General features: G+C 43.7%; 1 protein-coding gene across 1 annotated transcript; it reads right to left on the bottom strand.

Moving 5' to 3' along the window:
* Positions 1–5,593: 5,593 nt before the first annotated feature.
* GLRX (glutaredoxin) lies at positions 5,594–12,438 on the bottom strand. Its single transcript, XM_015849689.3, has 3 exons — positions 12,184–12,438; positions 9,562–9,676; positions 5,594–5,817 (listed from the first exon to the last, which is right to left on the bottom strand). Exons 1-2 carry the CDS (start codon positions 12,379–12,381, stop codon positions 9,569–9,571), a joined length of 306 nt encoding a protein of 101 aa, XP_015705175.2. The 5' UTR covers positions 12,382–12,438; the 3' UTR covers positions 5,594–5,817; positions 9,562–9,568.
* Between the last annotated feature and the right edge of the window lie 9,468 nt (positions 12,439–21,906).

Genomic DNA, 21,906 nt, shown 5'->3' with positions numbered 1-21,906 from the left:
CAGACAAACAGAGTAGCTCTGGCTCACAGCTGGGCAGCAGGGCTAGGACATTACTGGTGTTGGGACTCGGCAGGTGCAGTGGATGTGGAGGAGATGGGAAAAGAAATGAAACTAGGAGAGAATGTGAGTTGGAGGTACTTGATGAAATTCAGTCTCAGCTGTTAGAAAAGGGTTAGAAAGAAAACAGTAAATTGCTTTGGCGCACCAGAATCAAGAGGCAACGTGACAGAGAAACACAAGCAAGAACTGGGTAAGCACAAACTGGGGAAGAGTTCAATACCCTGTGAGGAAAAACAAAAAACAAAACCAAAACTGTGATCTTTGTACAGCTTACAGAAGAACTTAACTGGCTGAAATATTTCATGCTTTTATGGTCAGCTTGTACGTCTGGCATTGTCAGTGCACTGTGTTCTTTCCCCATGAAGTGTAACAATATACTGCAAAAGAAACAAAATAGCACTGGAGTACTGCACTTCTGGTAAGGTTGTGCTGCATCCAGGGTTGGCTCTTCAGTTGTGTCGTGCACAGGACATTTTGCTGATGGGGTATAGGCTGCTCATCAGCACTCGTGGGAAGCACTCAAGTCCTCTGCTGCACTACATGCAGTGTGCTAGCAAACCAAAGCACATGCCAAAGAGCTATTCTGCTCCAGCTATTTTTTATTTTTATTTATTTTTTTTTACCCTTAAAATGTCCATCTAGTTCATTCTGTAGAATTTGCTTTGAAGTGGAAATAATAGTTCAGCCAAGAATATGGGAGAGGCTGAACAGCTGCAGTTCTGAATACACCTGCTCAGTAGGGTTGGTGGGAAGTTATTCGCATTTCTGCAGTTCACGCCAGTCTTCTTGCATGGCTGACATTCCCTAAACACATTTATCATCTGAAGTGCCATATGAGCTTCATGTGTGAACTTCTCAGAATTTTAAAATTTCTTTAGAAGTCAACATTCCCTTTCCTGATCAGTCTCATTTACAGCATCTTATACACAGACTCAGATGTGAATAATCCAAATCATTTATTAGAAGTTCTCACATCACTTATACACCTTCACAAGCTCTCTTTTTCTACTTTTCCCATTCACCCCTATAGCTTTCCCATCCACGTGTCAACAGAGAATTCCACAAACACTCTTCAACTGTTCATGTGGGCGCTTATCCAATCAGAGCCACGAGCTGTTCTTCTTCTAGAGGTGTCTTTGGTTCTCATGCTGTTTATCTTGCTCCACAGCTGCTGCTCTGTGCAGTCCTTCTTATATTCCCACACTTAGTTATTTGTCATGTTAGGAGTTTTGCCTATAAGCTGTAGCAACACATCCCTAATCATGAACAGGAATGTATCTGAATGCACTCCAAATCCAAGCATAAAATCCATATCTGATTATGTATCCTAAGATTTGGCAGCTAGAAAAAGTTATCTTTGATCTCTGAAAATAAATGATCAGATGTGCACAGATGTATGCTTATTTTACCTGCCAGGTTGGGGTATGTTGCTGAACCTCTTTAAATATTACCATAAGTCTTCTGAAAGTAGGCCTTCCTCTTCTGTTCATCTCACTGAGCACTAAGTGCAGTGGCAGTGAATTACTGTGTTTGCACTCTGTATAGGATAGTACCCGCGATTCATGGCTGTTGCTGGGCATTTCTCTTTTGAAGCGGAAGTGTAAACAGAGAGATTTTGCTGTCATTATGTTAAGAGTTACCAGCAGAGGCAATGAGGACATGTAAGACTGTGAAATGTGCTTTTAGTAGTCATTTTCTAATAGATTCATTAATGAACCATCTACCTGTCAGAGTTATCAAGATAAAAATGATGATGCAGCATGGTTAAATCCCATACTCACCACTGGGTTCATTTTTAGTGTTTTCCTTTTTTTTTTTCTTCCTTTTTTTTTTTTAATTTTTTTTTTTTTCCCATTTCTCTTCCTGGCTATTAGAAATTCTAGTCAGAATCATCCATTGTAAAAGCTGTAGAAACTAACTGATCTGTAGAAATTAATTGAACATCCAGGAAAGATGACCAGATTTTTTGGCAGTAACATCTTAATGCCTCTCTGTCTGTGTCTGTTGCACACCTGAATAATTTCAGCTCCTCTTAGAAACTCCAGCTGCTGATGTAAATCCTACTAGTGTTATTTTCATACCTGTGGTAATGGGGAAAAATAGAAGCATGTCAAATTTGAACTCTCTGGTCCTCAGACCATGGATGATGTCTTAGCCAGAAAATGTTAATATCCATCTGATTATTCAAATGATTTGTGCTATTTCCACCATCTCCCACAACATCTTTATAACAAAGCTGAGGAAGTGTGGGATAGATGAGTGGACAGTGAGGTGGGTTGAGAACTGGCTGACTGGCAGAGCACAGGGGGTCATCGTTGGTGGTGCAGAGTCTGGTTGGAGACCTGTAACTAACAGTGTTCCCCAGGGGTTGGTGATGGGTCCGGTCTTGTTCAATATCTTCATCAATGACCTTAACGAGGGGAAAGTGGCCATGCTCAGCAGGTTTGCTGATGATACAAAGTTGGAAGGATAGGCTGACACACCTGAAGGCTGTACTGACATTCAGCAAGACCTGGACAGGCTGGAGAGCTGGGCAGTAAGAAACCAGATGAGGTTTTACAAAAACCATAGAGTCTTGCACTTAGGGAGGAATAATTGCATGCACCAGTACAGGCTGGGGGAAGACCTGCTGGAGAGGAGCTCTGCTGAGAGGGACCTGGGTGTCCTGGTGGACGACAGATTCACCACGAGCCAGCAGTGTGTCCTTGTGGCCAAAAAGGCCAATGGCATACTGGGGTGTATTAAAAAGAGCGTGTCCAGCAGGTCAAGGGAGGTGATCCTCCCCCTCTACTCTGTCCTGGTGAGGCCTCATCTGGAATATTGTGTCCAGTTCTGGGCTCCCCAGTACAAAAAAAGACAGGGATCTCTTGGAAAGAGTCCAGTGGAGGGCCACTAAGATGGTGAAGGGCCTGGAGCATATTCCCTATGAAGAAAGGCTGAGTGAACTGGGTATGTTTAGCCTTGAGAAAAGAAGACTGAGAGGGGACCTGATCCAGGTCTATAAATATCTGAGGTGTGGGGGGCAAAGTGGAGTGGCCAGACTCTTTTCAGCAGTGTGTGGAGACAGGACAAGGGGAAACGGACAGAAACTGGAGCATAGGAAGTTCCTTACGAATGCGCACACAAACTTCTTTATGGTGAGGGTGACGGAGCACTGGAACGGGCTGCCCAGGGGGGTTGTGGAGTCTCCTTCTCTGGAGATATTCAAGACCCGCCTGGACGCCTACCTGTGTGATGTGGTGTAGGGAGCCTGCTTTGGCAGGGGGTTGGACTTGATGATCTCTAGAGGTCCCTTCCAACCCCTACAATTCTGTGATTCACATTGTTTCTCTATGAACATAATTTTCCTGAAAAGAAGAGATGGGTGTTGCATAGGGTGATGCACAGAGACAATGCTGTGGGTGCTTCACACTGCAGCATGGATCCTGAGATGTTGTTCGCCCACTGCTGGGGAGAAAAACTGCAGAGTCAGAGTGTGTCAGCATGGTCATCTGTTCTAAATTTGAACTGCATTTCACAAGCAAAGAGCATTATAGTAGTGCTTTATAGGTGGTAAAATTGCATGAAAAATGATGAATTTAGCTATTTTTACTTTTTTTCTCATAGCTTAGCTTGCAAAAAGTGATACAGTTACACAGCTAGATAGGTCAGCTCTTTACTTGTTAAAAAACACATAGAAGATATTGTTATAGGCCAAATATTTCAGCCTTTTGCTGAGACCTATGTGGCAGTACTTGATTTATGACAGATGTGACCCAAAAATAGCACTTTTCAGAAGTGTTAAGCCAAAAAGGGAGTCAATGTGACTTTTTGAAGCACTAAAAATAGAGAATTGTGGCTGTAGATTTAACACTTACTGAACAGTTGCTCTCATCATTGTCAGAAGCCATGAGTACTGCCCATCATCTGAAATCCTGTACAGTCTCAACTGCAGACCAGCGTGAGCACAGAAAGAAAACTTCTACAGCAGATTACTCTTAATGTTGTTTCTGATTCAGTGGATAGGAATACATTTGGACTTTGTCATAAGGTGTTAAGCTTTTCACCCTGTGAAAAATCTAGCTGTAAATAGGAATTGGAAAAGAACTGGCAACAGTAAATTTTGCCTGAGCAATGTTTTAAAAGACCCTACCATGAAATATAAGAAATGTCTGCACCGACCTTTTCATATTTACAGACTGCTCTTTCCCAGGAGCAGTGTTAAGATATGCTGAACAAATGTAAACACACAAATTCTCATAAGTCATCTTAAGCTAAGACTGATTGTAATGTGATGATTGCTGTTCTGCTGAGAGCTAAAGGACTTTAGTCTTGTTAATAATTAAGTTTCCGTGTTTGTCATTGCTTTCCAGGCATGTCCACAGCATCTTTATCTTATAAGTTTAACAAAGACAAGCAACCAGAGTTGACTCACCTGTGGAATTTACAGTGAGAATGGGTTGCATGGCTTCTCAATGAGCTGGTGACTCATGCTGTCTCATGCTGCCCCACCACAGGGAGAGTGACTGTGCTCAGGGGGCAGTTTTTTTCATGGCCATGTTTGATTAGGTGGCCCCAAAACTGGTCTGCATTCTTCCACTTAGACCTTTGCTTGTCCAGCAAATCCCAAAGGCTAACATATTTATCAAAACTAAAATAAGCTTCAGGTACTAGGCTTATTAAATAATAATAATAATAATAATAAAAATAAAGAGTTCATAAAAGCTCATAATTCCAGTAATAAGTTCATTTTAAAAAGCTCATAATTCCATTTTTTAATGTTTAATGGAAGGAAGGCAGAAAGGGTGAAAGGGAGGGAGGGAGGGAGGGAAGGAGGACTTTTTTAAGGAGTGAAATAATCATAGTGAAAATAATTGAGAAGGGTTTTATGTTGGTTTTGTTTGTTTGTTTGCTTGTTTTTCCTCATAATCAACTGGAAAAAAACCCAAACACTTAAGCTTTCAGTTTTGGACACAGCATCATTTGAATGCCAAGTTTTCACAGCTCTTCACCCAGTCTGATCTGGCAGTAGCTGTACTGCCCATTTCCCATGAATGCTTCCTTGCACAACACTATTTACTTGAATTTGCCTTGGGCCAGTGCTGTGGAGAACTGTTCAACCAGCAGCTTTCTGAATCAGCTGCATAGCCCCAGGCATACTTTGTCTCAGGTAACTCTCAGATTGCAGTCAGAAGTAATGGAAGCTCATACTACTTCCTGCAGCAGCTGTGTTGTAAGAAAATATTTACCTAAATAGGGCTACACTGGCCTTTACAACCGTGTCATAAGATCTCAGCCATAAGGTTTTAAGGCTTGGGGTAACCTCCACAGGCTGCAGTGTTTGTTTCAGGCTGTGCTACAGCATGACAGCAATGTGTGTTGCTCCAACTATTTTAACGATATTTTTTAAAGCACATGGAAAATACCAAGAGTTTCCAGAAAGCCTTCTGGGAAAGACACATAGGAAAAGGACTGTAGAGAGAAAAGAGACATTTAGAGTGAGAGTGTGAGTTGGCCTGCACAGTAGAAGAAACACAGTGGTGAACTCAGCCACTTCATTCAAGTATATTTTATTGGGCTAAGTCATTTAACAGTCTGAACTTCTTTCCATAACCCAGAAAGCATGAAGAGATGTGACATATTGAGGTACATATGAATGAAATGAGAAGTTGCAATCCCCAAAAACATGCATTCAATCTCACAGAAAGCTGCTGAAGAAGTCTGTTCCAAGATGCACACGTGTCAAAATGGCAAGGTCACAGATCATGGTCATCTCTCCTGAAAGCAGAAGCATTGTAAGGAAGAGTCACTGCTATAACTTCATTGATAAAATACCATTACAGGACAGAATTTGGAGACCTTTTAAACACTGCTTTTGTGTATGTGTGCACATATAAATGTATAATTCATACATAGATAAATACGTGCATGTCTGTATATATATATGTATATATATACACACTGTTTTGAGTCCGAGATACACATTGTATGCATTTCATATAACTATACATAAGCTCAGTCTTCTTTGGTAAAAATCATCACATCAAAACAGTTCATTAAGAAAAATGAGTGCCTCTAACTTTGTAAAGCAAGGAATTCAGCCAGTTGACTGCTTTTGTGCTTAATTCAAGGAGCAGCAATGATACTGAGCTCATTACTGTATAGAGCTCACAGTTTTAGAATTCTACTCATCCAATCCCACAAATGCATCCTTATCTCTTTCTACAATTAGTTGCATTTCAGCTTGTGGATAAGAAGAATATAGGTTGAAAAACCTCTCTGAGTGCATGCTACAACAGGTTGTTGATGGCATGTTAGATGATCATGAGCAACAGACCCAAGCCAGCAACTATCTCATCAGTATGCTCTAATGCTAGATACAGACAGCTCTTTTTACAACACACTTAGCATATGCAGCATGTTTGCTCAGTCTGAGACAGCCTGATGATGCTCTCCTTTGCAGTGCCTGCACCATCAAGTTGACCTGCTACCTACCACAAGTCACAAGCACCTCAGCGTCCCTTCAGTGCTTCCTCCTGTGTACAACTGAGGACCAAGGACAGCCCATTGCAGTGTCTACCTTCTGTTTCTCACTTTTTATTACTGCTCAGTTTCTTAAGAGACTTTCTGTCTACCACCACAGATGTATATTTTTAGCTTCTCTGCCCTACCCTGAGTGTGAAAGGGGTCCAGCACTCCAGGAAGTAAGCAGATGCATCAGGAGGCCAGCTTGGCTAAACAAAGATCTCACAGCAAGTCTCTGACATGAAGGGGCAGCACACAGAAGCTGGAAGCAGAGACAGGCTAGACAGGAGGAATTTGGAAGCATTGCCCAGGTGCGTAGGGATGATGCCAGAGAAACCAGTGCTAGTTTTGAGATGTGACTTGCAAGGGATATCAGTGGACAATAAATACAGCTTCTAAAGTGTCTATTGTCTTTAGAGTAGGAAATGGGTGAACAAAGACTTGTGAGATCATTGCTGAGGCCAAAAATCCTTCCCTTCTGTCCCTAGAGCCACTCATCCTTGAAAGCATTTCTAGCCATGTGAAGGAGGAGGGGATGATTGGAAATAATCATCATGGGTTAATAATCACTGAGGGCAAACCATGCCTGACCAACATGACTGCCTCCTGTAATAAAGTTCCTAGCTGTGTGCATGAGAAGGAGGCAATGGACAGACAGTGGTAGAAACTGATATGCCTAAGGGCATCAGTGCCTTTCACAGGGACCCAAGCAGGTTGGAGAAGAGGGTGGTCTCCCTTTGGCTTCACTTGGTAATCACAGTATCTCAGAATATTCTGATCCACAGTAAAACATGACAGGTGCTTTCAGCACCAAGTGTTTCTTCGCAGGTTTTTCATTGTGCTGAAATTTTCTGCAAGGACCACTCTGGGAGTCACAACTTACTTAGCTGTCTTTGCTCCTTACTGCTAAGAATAGCAAAATCTACCTTAAAATTCCAGACCGTGTGGCTGGACTCAGTTGTGACTTTACTGTGAAGCTTGCAGAGCCAGGTTCATGCTGCGCAGTTAGGAAGGGCCAGAATGTTGTCTCTTGTTCTGTAGAAGTGACATGCACTATGGCAGTCCCAAAACATGCCACGGGCTGCCACTATTTGCTCTTCTGTGCTGGGACCAGGAATCTGATTCCTGTGGCTTTATGATACAAGAGGAGCAAGAATCCTGTGTTAAATTCCTGATGGTTGCCATGTTAAGAGATTTTTGTCAAACATGAAAGCAGCATGCCTGTAGTCACAAACTAGCACTTCCAGGTATTGTACAGATAGGATAGTCACAGGATTGTGAAAGCTCTTCTCCCTTCTCAGGAATTAGTGTGCTCTGTGTCATGCATATTCACATGTAATCCAGCATCTCGGTTACCATAAATTAGTCAGTGGTCTGAATCATTTCACCAGGCCAGGAATTATCCAGCTATATCCCTGGCCTTGTGAAATGATTCAGACCACTAACTAATACTGTATGGCATCCCAGATGCTGGATCCAGCTATATTCTTGGCCTCACAATGAATCTGCAAATGCCTCTTTTTGAGCCTCCTGATTGCATGGGCTTTGTTGACTGTAACAATCAGAGAAGCATGATCCCTTCTCAGGCCATTACTTGTATGAGGTATTTCTATTGTCTGGCTCTCCTCTAGTCTGCTAGCAGCCTCCTATTGAGGCATATTTGCAAACCCAGGGACATAAACCACTCTGGTTTACATGTTGAACAGCTCTTCTTCATGCTGTTCATTCTCTTCATGACGTTTCACAGAATCATAGAATCACAGAATCATTTAGGTTGGAAGAGACCTTAAAGTTCCAACTCTCTGCTGTGGGCAAGGCAGCCCCCCACCAGCTCAGGCTGCCCAGGGCTCCATCCAGCATGGCCTGGAGTGCCTCCAGGGATGGGGCACCATAGCTTCTCTGGGCAGCTGTGCCAGGGCCCCTACCACTCTGCATTAAACACTGCAAACACATTCAGCATCTGCACAGACTTAATCTGAGTGCAGTTTTTCTGTTTTGGAGATTCCCTGCTGCAGCATATCTCCAGGCTAACAGCACATCAAGCCCTGCTCCTTGCTAGCACAAGTATAATCCTGTTTCTCTGGGCACCCACTTTGGGATCCTTCTACATTGCTGGGCAGGTTTAAACTCAGCCTGCTAGGACTTAGCTGAAATGTTCTCTTACGCGGACAGATCTTTCCCTTCTGACTAGAAAGTTTCCACTCACAATTTTCACTAGCTCATGCATATGGATCAGCACAGCCCTTAGAATCACTAAAACAGAAACAGGTATGTTGTATAGCTGTCTCACAGAAGTGCATTATCTTGGTAGCAAAAAAGTGCAGTACATCTACCACAGTGTCCAATTGTTCTTTAAAGCCATTTACAATACAGTAAGAGGCTATCTTCTTTAGAGCAGTGAGAGAGTTCTTTTTAAAGCAGCAGGCTCTGTTTTCTGACAATAAAAAAGAGAAATAAATACAAAAGGAAAGTTGAACAATTCAGGCTAGATCCTGATATGACATACTGAAATGTGTGCTGTCAAATGTTTCATAATGTAAATGCTGCCCCTGGGGACCTCAGAGGTGAATTTGGACTTCTGTGTTGCATAAAGGCACACAACACTGCTCCATCTAGTTAAGCTTTAGTACTACAGATGGAAAGGAAAACAACAGCAATGACAAATCAGTTTCAGTAATTTCCCAGCTTACAACTGAAAGAAGATAATCTAGGAGATATTTGATTACAGAATTCAGATTAGGAACTACCCAACATCTTTAGTCCCGTAGACAGAGCTGGCCTGCTGACTGCCTGTAAGCCTTTCACAGAGGAAGCAAAAGGGCATAAGCCTTGCTGTGTGTACTGAAATTAGCTGCACCTTGTCCTCTATCACGTTACATTGTGTACATTACCCAGGTGTGCCATCAAAGGTTGCCCTTGCCATGGATTGCCTCAGATTCTATCTGTAGCACCAAGAAAAGAATTGCAGTTGGCCTGGGAGCACTCCCTACTACCTACCCTTCAGCTACACCAGAGCACCAATCTGACGTAGCATCGTGGGGAGCTGCTGTTCCATCTTCTGCAGATCTGAAAATCCTCCAATGCATGTTTTCCCAATAAACACACGAGGGACCTGGAGGAGAGATACAGCTTAATCAGTACTCAGTGACAAGAAAAACTATGGAGATAATTTACCTAGGGAGCTGACTTTGTGCTAAAGAGGCTATCTACTATTTCCTTACCTATTCTTGTCCCTTTTCATCACATCTGTCCTTTTCACTCATTCCTCATTTTGTGTTGAATGAATTCCTCTCACTGTGATGGCACGCTCAGAACATGCAGTAGCAGCCAGCCATCTCCTCAAGTCTGTGGCAACAGACAGACAACTTTAGTGTCTACCAGGAGGCCGCTTATCTGATGACTGAGTGCAGAGGACAGGCAATTGGTGCAGTCAAGATATTAATAAAAGGCTTTCCTAAAGATTAGGAACAATTACTGAACTTTATCATCCAAGACCTCTTCAAGGCGTGTGTGTTCCCATAAGATGAGGCTGGATGAGGTCCCATGCTGCCTGGTCTTGTGGGAAGTGTCCCTGCTCATGGCAGGGCTTGTAACTGGTTAGGCTTGAAGCTCCCTTCCAAGACAAGCAGTTCTGTAGTTATAATTGCAGCACCAGGGAAGACAAGTCTTGTGAGACCTGACCTGGGCACACTCAGCATCTGCTTGTTCTCACTGAGTGAAACATAGTGCAAGCAAACCCTCTCCCCCATGCCTCTGTTGCTGGGATTTTGCTTTCTGTGTTCAGTAATGACTTACCTCACTGGCCATAAAAATATGTCTTATCATCCTGGGAATTTGCTTCCTCTTTCTGTGTGCAGCTTCTCTTGTTACTAATGCTATCAGTCCCTCCCCTGCTGTGAAATCACCTGCTACTTTCAGTGCCTGACTCCATTAGCTAAGCTAACCATCCTCTCCATCCTGAATTCCCCTGTTGCTGGGCAAGTACTGCTGCTTTCACAGTCCCACTGACATTGCTAGCACAGCTCAAATCCACAGCTGTGACTGAGCTCACAGTGTGAGTTATGGCCTGTCCACAGGGACAGCCATCGGCATGTAGCAGTGTACCTACTGCGGTAAGGAGGGGAGACATCATATGTACTACACTTTCCCAAAAGATACAGTGAGTCTAGGTGCTACAACAGGCTGAGGCTGTGGGAAGAATCATTAGAGGTATTTAGTCGAAGTCAGTGCGAAATGAGAGTACTGGGGCTCTTCAGCAGCCCTAGGATGAGTTGTAGGATGCTTGGCTGTCGCACGCCCTTCCCAGGAAGCTGAGCAAGATCACCTGTGGGACATGCAAGGAGTAGCTTAGCTGCTAATATGTTGTTGTAACCACGTCAGAGGCAGGATAAGCAAAAGAACTGGTTACCCCAAGAGCTGTAGAATAACCACACATGAGCCAGCTACCCCAAGAGGGTTTGAAGTTTTATGGTGGTATCAGGGTGAGTGAGTCCATTTGGCCCCACGTTCCCGAGCATAGAGTGGGGGCAGTGAGAAAGAAGGTCTCATTGCCTCTAAGTGGCTGAAAGTAGGAAAACCAAATGGAATATAAGCCAAGAAGTTGGCTTGATGCTGAGCGCAGGGACTTCATGGGAGATGGCAGGTAGCGCTGATGAATAGAGACCAGGACAGCCCCTGCAGGGCCATGCAGAAGTCCTAGAATCAATGCAAGCCTGGATTTTCCCCAGCTTTCTCTAGGCACACAGTGGGGACAAAATCCATGGCACCCCAGTAGCATGGAAAAAGCCCCAGAAATGCAGATACCAGTCATTTCTCTTCAGCTTCACTACAAGAAGCTGTTGTTCATTAGTGCAGTTTGGGTTGAATGGGAGGAAAAAGGCGTGTTTGTTTCATGAGGGCACAACTCACTCTGACGCATGAACTGACCCATCAGCATGTCAGCGTTTCTGAGGAAATTAATTCCTGAAACTCCAGCACATAGCTTTGCTCCGTAATACAAATGTAATTGTTTAATTAAGCTTCAGAACAAGCGGATGATAGGTTTTGCAAGCATAGTGTCTTACTCTGCTGCCGGATGAAATGAGGCAATTCAGAATGCTTTTCCACTTTACACTGCAGGGTGAAACAAAAGTCCAAATTCAGAGAAACTCATAGCTCTACACTCTCTCTCCTTTCCAAACACACCTGTGCTGATTTATGCAACTTCAAAGCACAACTGTTGATGGAACTTCTGATCACAGTGTGACTGTTAAGTTACCTTCCATACCCGCCTATCTGCAGACAGATCCAACATACGGCTTTTTCTGTGCCTCTGCTCATTGCAACAACAGACAGATTTGGAAAATGTATGAAATATTACTGGAGTGCCGCAGCCCCAGGCACAAAAGCACAGCCACACAGATCTATACAGCAGCTTCACAGTAACAGCGCTGCTAGAGAGCAGCAGTGCCTCCAGGCAGAGAGCAATTACAAAAATAGGGAGGGGTGGGGCTTCACCCTGAAACCCGAACCGTTTTACTGAAAATAAAGTGCTCGGAAAAGAGGCCTCTCTTCACCTTCAGTGACAGCTGCCCAGGCTGTCCTCTGGCACTGAATTCAGAAACAAGCACCGGAACTTACGGTTCGCTGTCCTGTTGTTTTCTGGAAGTAATCCTGGACGTCATCCATCCCAGTGATATCAACCACTTCCAGGCATCCTGGCAGAAAGTTGAATTCCTTGAGCAGCGCTATGGCATTCTTGCAGTAAGGGCAGGATCCCTTTACAAAAAGAGTAACTTTATTATCTCCGAGTTTGCTGTTCACAAAAGAATCGACCATGCTGCTGGCTATGGACAAACAGGAATGCTGCTCCTCACCAGTGAGAACAAAGCAGATGGGACAGAAGCACTCCGTCCCAGATATTTATGAGCTGAACACTGCCTTCCTCCCTGAAAACTCCTCCCTGGGAGGATGTAATCTCTTACACATCAGATCACATGCTTTAAAGCAACAACACTTCCACTTTCTGTTTGGTTTTGTAAAACCCCCCAGCTGGCAAAAGAACTAGCAATGCAAAAGCAGGAAGGAGCTTATCTGACACAGGTTATTTTATGGCATGTGCTTTGGTATAAAGTTTGCAGTACTTTCTCATTAACTATTACTTTGCCAGTGGCTGAGCTGTTGCTGTTGCCTCTCTTTTCTTACAGGGGCATGGTTATGCCTTCCCTACCTCCTGTCACCAGCTTTAGGACACTGCCATCACAAAGAGACAGTACAGATGTCAGGAAAGTTGCAGCTAGAGGTATTTTAAAGCCACCATTCTCATTCCAGAAACTAAAGCAAAAATTAAGTATTTTGTGTATACATATTTTTACATGCAAAATTTCATTAACGAGTGGGATTCCCTGTCTCGAGTTTCCAAAAGTGCCTTGATGGATTGTCAGACTTGCTTAAGGTTTCAGTGGGTCTTTGTCTATCCTGTGTCTTCAGCATAAGGCTGAATGAATGCTTCAGACATGCCAAATAGCAGTGTATCATATTTGCAACTGGGCAGATTCAGATTAATGCTGAAACTTCCCCCTGCTGAGGAAGTCCACAATCTGTCTCATGCTGGAGGAGACTTCTGCATCCTTGGCACAAGGTGAGGTACTGGGTAGTACTCCTATATCCATTAGATTGACTACAACTGAGTTTCCCAGGCCACATCTTGGTTAGAGGTTTACAGAGAACAGCATCCATTAGCCAAATTCTTCTAACAGGGGTCAGTGGAATTCCTCTTTACACCTTATGCAGGCCTCGAGCAGCACCAATCTAAGATACAAAAAAATGAAGTGACTGGGACAGAATACCAGCTGTGTGCTTGGGATGGAATTCCATTTTGTCCAGATAAACAAGCTTTATCCTTCCATTGGCCCTTCCTTTAGAGGTTCTCTGAATGATGTATCCTACCCTCCTAAGTGAGAAAACCTGTGATGCAAAAGTCAGTTAGTGAGATCGGATGTAATACATCCTGATCTGCTTTGCTTTTTCTTGAATTCCATCTGTTTATTTTCTGTAAGTCCTTAACACCTTCCAGACATTTAATTTACACATAAGGGCAGGGTGGCTGCCTTCAGAGGAAGGGAACCCTGCAGAGAACCCAGCCCAAGCCCTTGCTCAGAGCATGGTCACCTTGAGCAGGTTGCTCAGGATCATGTCTGTAGGGGTTTGAATGTCTCCAAAAATGGAGAACCCAGAGACAGAACAACCAAATGTTTTCCTTATATTTAGATGAAGTCTTCTGCATTTCCATTTGCCCTCATTACCTCTGGTTATGGCACTGGGCAGCACAGGGAAGAAAACACCAGAACCCATCCTTTCTTTTTTAACTTGTCATCAACCTTAGAGATTATAGGCAGAAACAGGATCTCTCCCCCTGCCCAAAACAGGGCTTCCCTGTTAGCTGCAGCATGGTAGACGGAAAAGCACACAGTTTTGTATCAAAACATAGACATTCTGAGCTCTGCCCATTCCTTTGCAGAAATTAAAAAGAAAACATTCAACAGCTGGGCCCTCTGCACACCATACTGCAGTTCCTTGCCAGGCATCAGCTGTGTGCTTAGTACACCACAGAAAATTCTAGCACAGGCATTTCCTGGTTTCAACTTCTTGTTCACTGTCTGTTCTGAGAAAAAAAAAAAAAAAGAGAGAGAGAACTTCTGAGACCAGCTGCTATGCCAAGATTATTTTATCTGCTTGGTGTGTCTCAGCCTTTGTAATAGGTTTTGTCTGGTTTTCAGTAACCAGTTTCCCATCTCGAAAATACAGCAAAGTTTAAATACCACCTTTGTGGGTTTTTTTTTGAAAACTGTGTAAACTAAATTCATTGATTTGAAAGCTGACAGATTTTGGGAAACTGCGACAGGTGCTTAGGGCATTTCTGAAGTAGCTTTGCCTAAAGATTGTTACTTGGTCACTTTGGGGAGCTCTTACAGTGAGAATATGCTGCTCAGAGTAATCACAGAATCACAGAATGGTTTGGGTTGGAAGTGATATCAAACCCCACCCAGCCCCGACCCCATGACGTGGGCAGGGCTGCCCCACACCAGCTCAGCTTCCCAGAGCCCCATCCAGCCTGACTTTGAGCACCTCCGATGGGGCACCACAGATTCTCTGGGCAGCTGTGCCAGAGCCTCACCACCCTCTGAGTAAAGAATTTCAGCCTAACATCTAACATAAAATCTCCCATCTCTTAGCTTAAATCCATTTCCCCTTATCACTTTCAAAATGGGAAACAGTGGGTCCCCTTCTGGCTTATAGGCTCCCTTCAAGTACTGGATGGCCACAATGAGGTCTCTGCACAGCCTTCTTTTCTCCTGACTGAACAAGCCCAGATCCCTCAACCTTTCTTCAGAACTGGAGAAGTGCTCCAGCTCTCTGATCATCTTTGTGGCCTCTGGATCCACTCTAACAGCTCTACATCCTGTTTATGCTGGGGGGTCCTAGGCCTGGATGCAGTACTGCAGATGGGGCTTCACAAGGTCATAACAGAAGGAGACAATCCCATCCCTCTCCCTGCTGCCATTCTTCTTCTCACACAGCCAAGGATATGGTTGGTGGATTCAGAGATTCAGAGAAGGTAGGGAACCTTTGAAATCACACTTGACATTGAAGAAAATAAGAGCCCAAATAATTCCTGGAATGCGGGAGACAAGTATAGCTGAGAGATATCTCCTCTTCAAGAAGTACCACAAAGGCCTACTGTTCTGGCTGTTTCTGCTTATGTGACAGCTCCCAGAACTAGATTGTGTCCTGTGCCTCTGTATATGTCAAAAATAACAAATATAGTCATGCCTTTGCGTGACAAAAAGCTCCTAGGATCCTGTTTTCCTGAGCCTTGGGCTGAAGACTCCCAGGGAAAATAAAGCTGCAAGAGAGGATTCAAACTGTCATATTCTTTCCAATGTAATGACAAACAGCCGACAAAGAATCTGCAGCCAGTAATTGTTGAGAAGTTCAAAGTTTGCTCCTTTGGAACATTTAATATGGTAATGTTTCTGAGTTAAGAAATCCTACCCACAGTTATAAAAACACAGAACTAAGATTCCCTTCAGTTTGTTCAGTTCTGTGTATGAGAAGAAAAGTCTTAAAAGTCAGGCCTTGATTTTATCAGATATCTCAAAGGGAACTCAGAAAAAGCCCATCTGGGTCAACTGGGGGTTTTGCAACCTCCATTGCTCCCTTTGGAGCACAGTCACCTGGCTGACTTCATCTTCAGATACTGCTCCAGAACATTCAGCTCCACCTGGCTCGAGATTTTTCCCCCAAGGGGTTTCCTTACCTTGTGGACAAAGCAGCCGTCATCATCCTCGCTGTACTCTTTGTTTAGTTTACATTCTTGCTGTATGTCTGGCGCATGCTACACAAACAAGGAAAGAGACGCTACAGAAGCTGAGGAGGCAAAGTGTCACAGAGAGTAGCTACTTGTGGGTGTGGAGTTAACTGGAGTGATAATCGTCTGGATTTATGTGTAAATTCTACAGTGTGGGGTCTTGCGATGAGAAAATAATGATTACAATTAGCTGTAAAACGTCTGTTCATTCTTGTACATGTGCCAAACGCATTTAAATAATGGTCTACATTTCCAAATGAGGGATTAGCAGCTCGCTCTTTGTGGAAAACCTTGGGAGGGCTTTCCTCATCATTGTTTATACAGGAGATGCACAGGCATCGCCAGAGTTACAAAACTCCCCAGAAAGACTGTTTTGCAGATGTCTGCGTGCTGTGATAACTGCTGGTAACAGCAGCTAGATGTGGAGGCTACTAGTCTGCAAAGGGGAGACCTGAAATACAGAAGGGGGAGAGGTTTAGGCTGCAGTTCAGTGGGTATTTATGTTTATATTTATAGTCTGTGATCAGAGTTCAAGGCAGCTTCTGCTGTAAGAGGCTGTGGTTGTGGTGCTGTGTGTGGGGGTTTACAAGGGAGAGCCTTCCCGCATCCATCATAGGCTGGCTGCACAAAGTTATTAATAGATGCAAAACTGTGGCTTTTGGGTTTAAATATTTTAGTCGTTGCCCACAGGGCTATTTGTTTATTTGCTGCATAGTGTATCAGAGCTACTCATTCTGCGACATAGATAGAATTTATTTGCATATATCCATGGTCTACAATCAATAGGTTTGTACAGGATTTATCCGTCACCTATCCAGTGCCTCACAGATTCCACAGTACTTGCTTTTTCTAGAGCTTATTGAAACAAAAGTGTGAAAATCCTAGAAAGGTTCACTACTTTTGGATATTTGCCTGAGAATATCTTGAAAGGGGAATATACATCCTCTTTGGGAAAACCATGCTAAGAAAATGTGTAAAAATGCATCATTAATGTAAGGAAAAATGAAAAGAGAAGTGTAATGCTAATGCAAAAATGTCTGCATTACTGTCAAAGGTAGTTAGGTATTATTTTTTGTTAAATAGAAGATGATAAATTCGATGGGAGACTCTGAATGATGACAGTAAGGAACTAATTCATTTTCTTCCCAGAAGAAAGGGAGTTGCAGTCTTGATCTGGGCAAGAGTGGTGGGGAAACAGCCCAGCTGAAATTCCAGCAAATTCCAGCAAACTCAGCAGATTCCGATGATGCAGCCGCATGTATGGCTGGAAGCTATTTTCAGTAGCCAGCCGGGAGTTAACAGACATCCAGTCCAAAACCAATAGTATTGCCATGGTTTCAAAATCATTTCCCTTAATGTTGGATTTATTCAAAAGTGGAGAGAATATTTGGGATCTCAGCTGAACACAGGGCTAACTTACCTTTACTGACAGTCTGCTCCTCTATAGGAATTCTTTAAGCACAGAGCACCATGATCAGAATGTGTTTATAATGTTAGGAGAAGATACAACTGATGTTTTGTTTAGTTGTTTTATTTGCAGGATGGAGTGTTATGCCTCTGAAGACTGAGTGAGATGTGATCGGTGTGGCTGGCATTAGGTGAACATCGGTCATTTGCAGACATCTCATCTAGTTAAAGGTGAAGCATTAGAAGCTGTTTTGATGAAGAGCTGGAATGAAATTCCCATTATCTGGATATTCTAGTGATGTGGCAGGAGGAAATAGTTGTGTGTATCAATGAAAGAATTCTTTTTAGCTGGAAATGTGGTATTTCTGGCACTTCACTTATGGGCAGCACAGAAGCAGCCATGTTCTCAGCCTCTTGCAGTGAAAACTGTTTGCACTCTGGAAACTCAGTAAGTTTGGTGTTATTACAAGAACAGTGGTTTTTGCTCTGGTTTCATGCAGATGAGTGTGGCTGTAGTCTGTTGTACGCAATGAAGAACAGACTGAGATGCAGTTACAGTGGTGAATAGATACCAAATAAACGTTGCCTGGAGTGAAGCTGCACTCCTGGGAGCGTGTGGCTTGTTCGGGAGCTTTGAACCCCAGCGTATTTCTGCGTGAGACTCGAACAACAGTCGAACTTTGTTGCTGACTCCCGGCGGTGCTGCACTGATCCTGAGCAGCCCTGCGCTGTGCGCAACCTCCGCCGGGAGGCGGCAGCGCTCCGCGAGTTGATGCTGTCGGTCCGGTACTTGAGTTAAGCTGTGACACTGGATGACTTGCAGGCACAGGGGGTACAGCCGGAAAGATGAGCTGTGGTAATTGAAGATGGCACACGAGTAAAATGTGCTTTGCTGGAACTCTGACACTATTTTGTTCTCGTATTTAGTTAGCTTAGGAGTAATTAAAGCGTTTCTGAGGGACAGAGGGAAAAGGGAAAGGGAAAAAAAGGAAGAAATAAGGAAAGAAAGAAAAGGAAGGGAGGAAAGGAAGAAGAATGGAAGGGAGAGAGGGAAGGGAAGGGAAGGGAAGGGAAGGGAAGGGAAGGGAAGGGAAGGGAAGGGAAGGGAAGGGAAGGGAAGGGAAGGGAAGGGAAGGGAAGGGAAGGGAAGGGAAGGGAAGGGAAGGGAAGGGAAGGGAAGGGAAGGGAAGGGAAGGGAAGGGAAGGGAAAGGAAGGGAAAGGAAGGGAAAGGAAGGGAAAGGAAGGGAAAGGAAGGGAAAGGAAGGGAAAGGAAGGGAAAGGAAGGGAAAGGAAGGGAAAGGATTTCAATGCAGGGACACTGCAAACCATTTTAGACATGTATCTCCCACTTCACTTGGCTTTGGTTAGTAATTTCCTGCCTTCTGTTTGCAGTCATGTTTGTCTCACAGAGTACATTTCCTGTCTTTGTGTTTCTCTACATGTAATAATGTTCCCCATGTGATGGAGCACTTGTTTAATTGAATAATATTGCAGCTGAAAAGTGCTTGGAGTCATTTATGATACCAGACTTCTGCAGGGGGAGAATTCAGTATATTTCCTCTAGCCTTTGTAATTCTATTGGAAAATTCAAAGCACTTTCCTAATGACAATGCTACTACTCAGCAGAATGTTGTGAGGGTGTGTGAGCCTCTGTCTTGCAGACATTGTGCATCCACAGCTTTTCCTTGTGCTGCTGTTGATACGCATCGGCATGAAGTCAGGTAGGCTAAATCTATGTGGAGAAATCAGGGTCATAAATTTTGTAATGGAAAAATTGAATTGAGCAGATTTGGAAGAAGAAAAATGCTCTGAGACAGAAAGAAGTAATAATCAAATGACAATTTATTATTACTTCTGTGCCAGAATTTCTCAGTAAGTCATTGTATTTGTGTATGTATCTGAGGGTGCCATATTAATGCATTATTGTATTATGCAACACATGTTCGACTTTTTTTTCTTATTATGAGGAGCTGCATTGCTTACTCTGCAAAGCTATCTGTCTTTCACCAATTATAGCTGGAGCCAGGAGCTAAAAATGACTCTTACTCTTGAGTGTGCTAACCAAGTAAAGAAGTTTGGATAATTGTCAGAAAACAGATTTTAAGTGTTTGCAAAAGAACCCTAATTGTTTGCTGATCTGATGCCAGAACATCATATTGATGTATTCTGAGCTGCCATTCAAGTAATGTTGCTGTCCTCAACGCTGGAGGAGGAGCAGGATACAGTGGGAATTCAATAACATGAAAGCAGCATACGTTCTACCTATGCCAAGATTTTGGGCAGGATTCACTGCTGGTGGGTACATCCAGGGCTCCCAGCTGGTGTCCAGGGTGTGTCGTGAAACCCTCCAGCCTCAGGAATCCATGGTGGTGCTGCCTCGATTTTGGTGCCAGTCTGACAGAGCTCCTGAAAAATGGAGGAAGAAACAGCAAACAGACAATAATTAGATATGAAATATCTTTTTTCTTTACTGCAGGCTTCTGTGGTACGTTTTTTTTTTTTTTTTGTCGTTGTTGTTTTGTTTTGTTTTTAATTATTATTATTATTATTATTATATTCCCAAGGTCTTAATTATTGAAAGAACTGAAGAGTGATTTAAGAAGAGTTTGGGGCTTGCTCCCTGAATTCTGCAGCACATGAGCAGAAGGCAGTGATGTGGTGGGACACATGCAGGTGTTCCTGGTGGCTCTTTGGGAAGGAGAGCACAATATTTGACTGCAAGGTGACTACATTCCCTATTTTCAAATAGAAATGGGAAAGTCAGAGATCTCTCTTGAAAACTCAGTGTCAATGCCAATTCATTTGACCGTGCCCTCAGGTATGTTTAATTATGTTTAAATAGAGTTTTTCAGAATGTGGAAGTGTTTTCCTACCTATAGGAGAGAGGTCTGCATCGGCACCACCCAGTGAGGCAATGGCAGTACCCTTGAAACATTACTTACACTCCTACTTTTACTTTTACTCTCTTCTTCACTGTTACGCACCTTGAAGAAAGCACAGTGCTTCATATGCACCAGGAAAACAGCCAAGACTAGCAAAATCTGCCTGATGTGTCAGAGAAACCATTGCTTTGTGGTTCACAAGAGGCTTTCTGAATAAAGACCATGACTTGTTTTTGCTTTGTTTTGTGGTTTTGTTAATTTTTTACTTCAATCTCAGATTCAGGAATGAGCTCTGTCTGAGGCATTATCAGTGGGGAGAAGAAGGAAGTAGGTCATGTTTTGGAAAAGAGCTCTTTGAGGAGACAAGCTGTCCTTGTGTAACGAGGTGCCCCAGCCTCTCCTGATAAGCAGACCTTGTTAGTCAGAGCTTGGCCCTCACTACCCGCAGCACCCTGTGCATCTGCCACTAAAAACAAGAATACCCCAAACAGGCTTTGCAGGTGGGGTGTGCTAAAAGACAGCAAGGCTACTAGGATCTGCTGTCTTAGGTGCAAGCAGCTACCAACACTGTGTGCCTGAACTCAGACCTTAAAAATCAGAAACAAACATTGAGGTTGTCAGTGTCGAGAGAAAGAGCCTACAGATCATAGAATCATAGAATGGTTTGCATTGAAATGATTCTCAAACCCTACCCAGCCTCAACTCTGCACTGTGGGCAGGTCTGCTCCCCACCAGCTTGGCTGCCCAGGGCCCCATCCAGCCTGGCCTTGAGCACATCCAGGGATGGGATGCCACAGCTTCCGTGGGCAGCTGTGCTATGGCCTCACCACCTTCTTAGTAAAGAATTTCTTCCTAACATCTAAAATAAATACCTTTATTTGGTTTAAAACAATTCTTTCTTATCGTATTACTATCAGGCCATGAAAAAAAATCAGTCCCCTTCCTGCTTGTAAACTCCCTTCAAGTACTGAAGGCCACAGTGAGGTCTCTACACAGCTTTCTTTTGTCCAGACTGAACAAGCCCAGACCCTAATCATTTTATCACAGGAGAGATGCTCCAGCCTTCTTATCATTTTCATGCCTTCCTCTCAATCTGCTCAAATAGCTCCATGTACTTCTTGTCCTGGGGGCCCTAGGTCCCTCCAAATGGGGCCTCATGAGGGCATAGCAAAGGGGTACAATCCCCTCCCACTCTCTCCCTGCTCCCTCTTTCAGTGCAGTCCTGCTGGATTCTGCTGACCTTCTGTCTTTTTATCCACCAGGACCCCTGAGTTCTTCTTCAAAGGGCTGCTCCCAATTAGTTCTTCTCCCAGTACGTACATGTATCAGGGATTTCTCCAACCCAAGCACAGTGCCACTGACCACAACCCTCTGGATTCAATCACCCAACCAGTTCAATGCCTACTGAGCATTCCACCCTTCAAATCCATATCTTTCCATTTAGAGATAATAATGTGATTTGGGACCATGTGAAAGGCCTTGCAGATATCCAAGTAGACAACATCAGCTGTTCTTTGTCCACTGATGCCATCATCCACTGTGGAAGGTCATCAGATTGGTCATAATTTGTCCTTGGCGAAGCTGCGCTGGCTGTCACGGACCAACTCTTCATCTTACACGTGCCTTAATATATCTTCCAGGAGGCCCTGTTTCACAGTCTTCCCAGACATGGAAGTGAAGCCCATTGACCTGTAGTTTCCCTG

This window comes from Coturnix japonica, chromosome Z, assembly GCF_054131305.1.
Source record: "Coturnix japonica strain WE chromosome Z, WE-NBRP24, whole genome shotgun sequence".
NCBI classification, from domain to species: Eukaryota; Metazoa; Chordata; class Aves; order Galliformes; family Phasianidae; genus Coturnix; species Coturnix japonica.
This window is presented reverse-complemented; position numbering and strand designations above follow the sequence as displayed.

Coding starts and splice junctions, on each gene's coding strand:
- GLRX (XM_015849689.3), bottom strand. CDS start 12,381: ATGGTCGATTCTTTTGTGAACAGCAAACTCGGAGATAATAAAGTTACT. Junction 9,677..12,183: donor AAACAACAGGACAGCGAACC/GTAAGTTCCGGT, acceptor TCTCTCCTCCAG/GTCCCTCGTGTGTTTATTGG.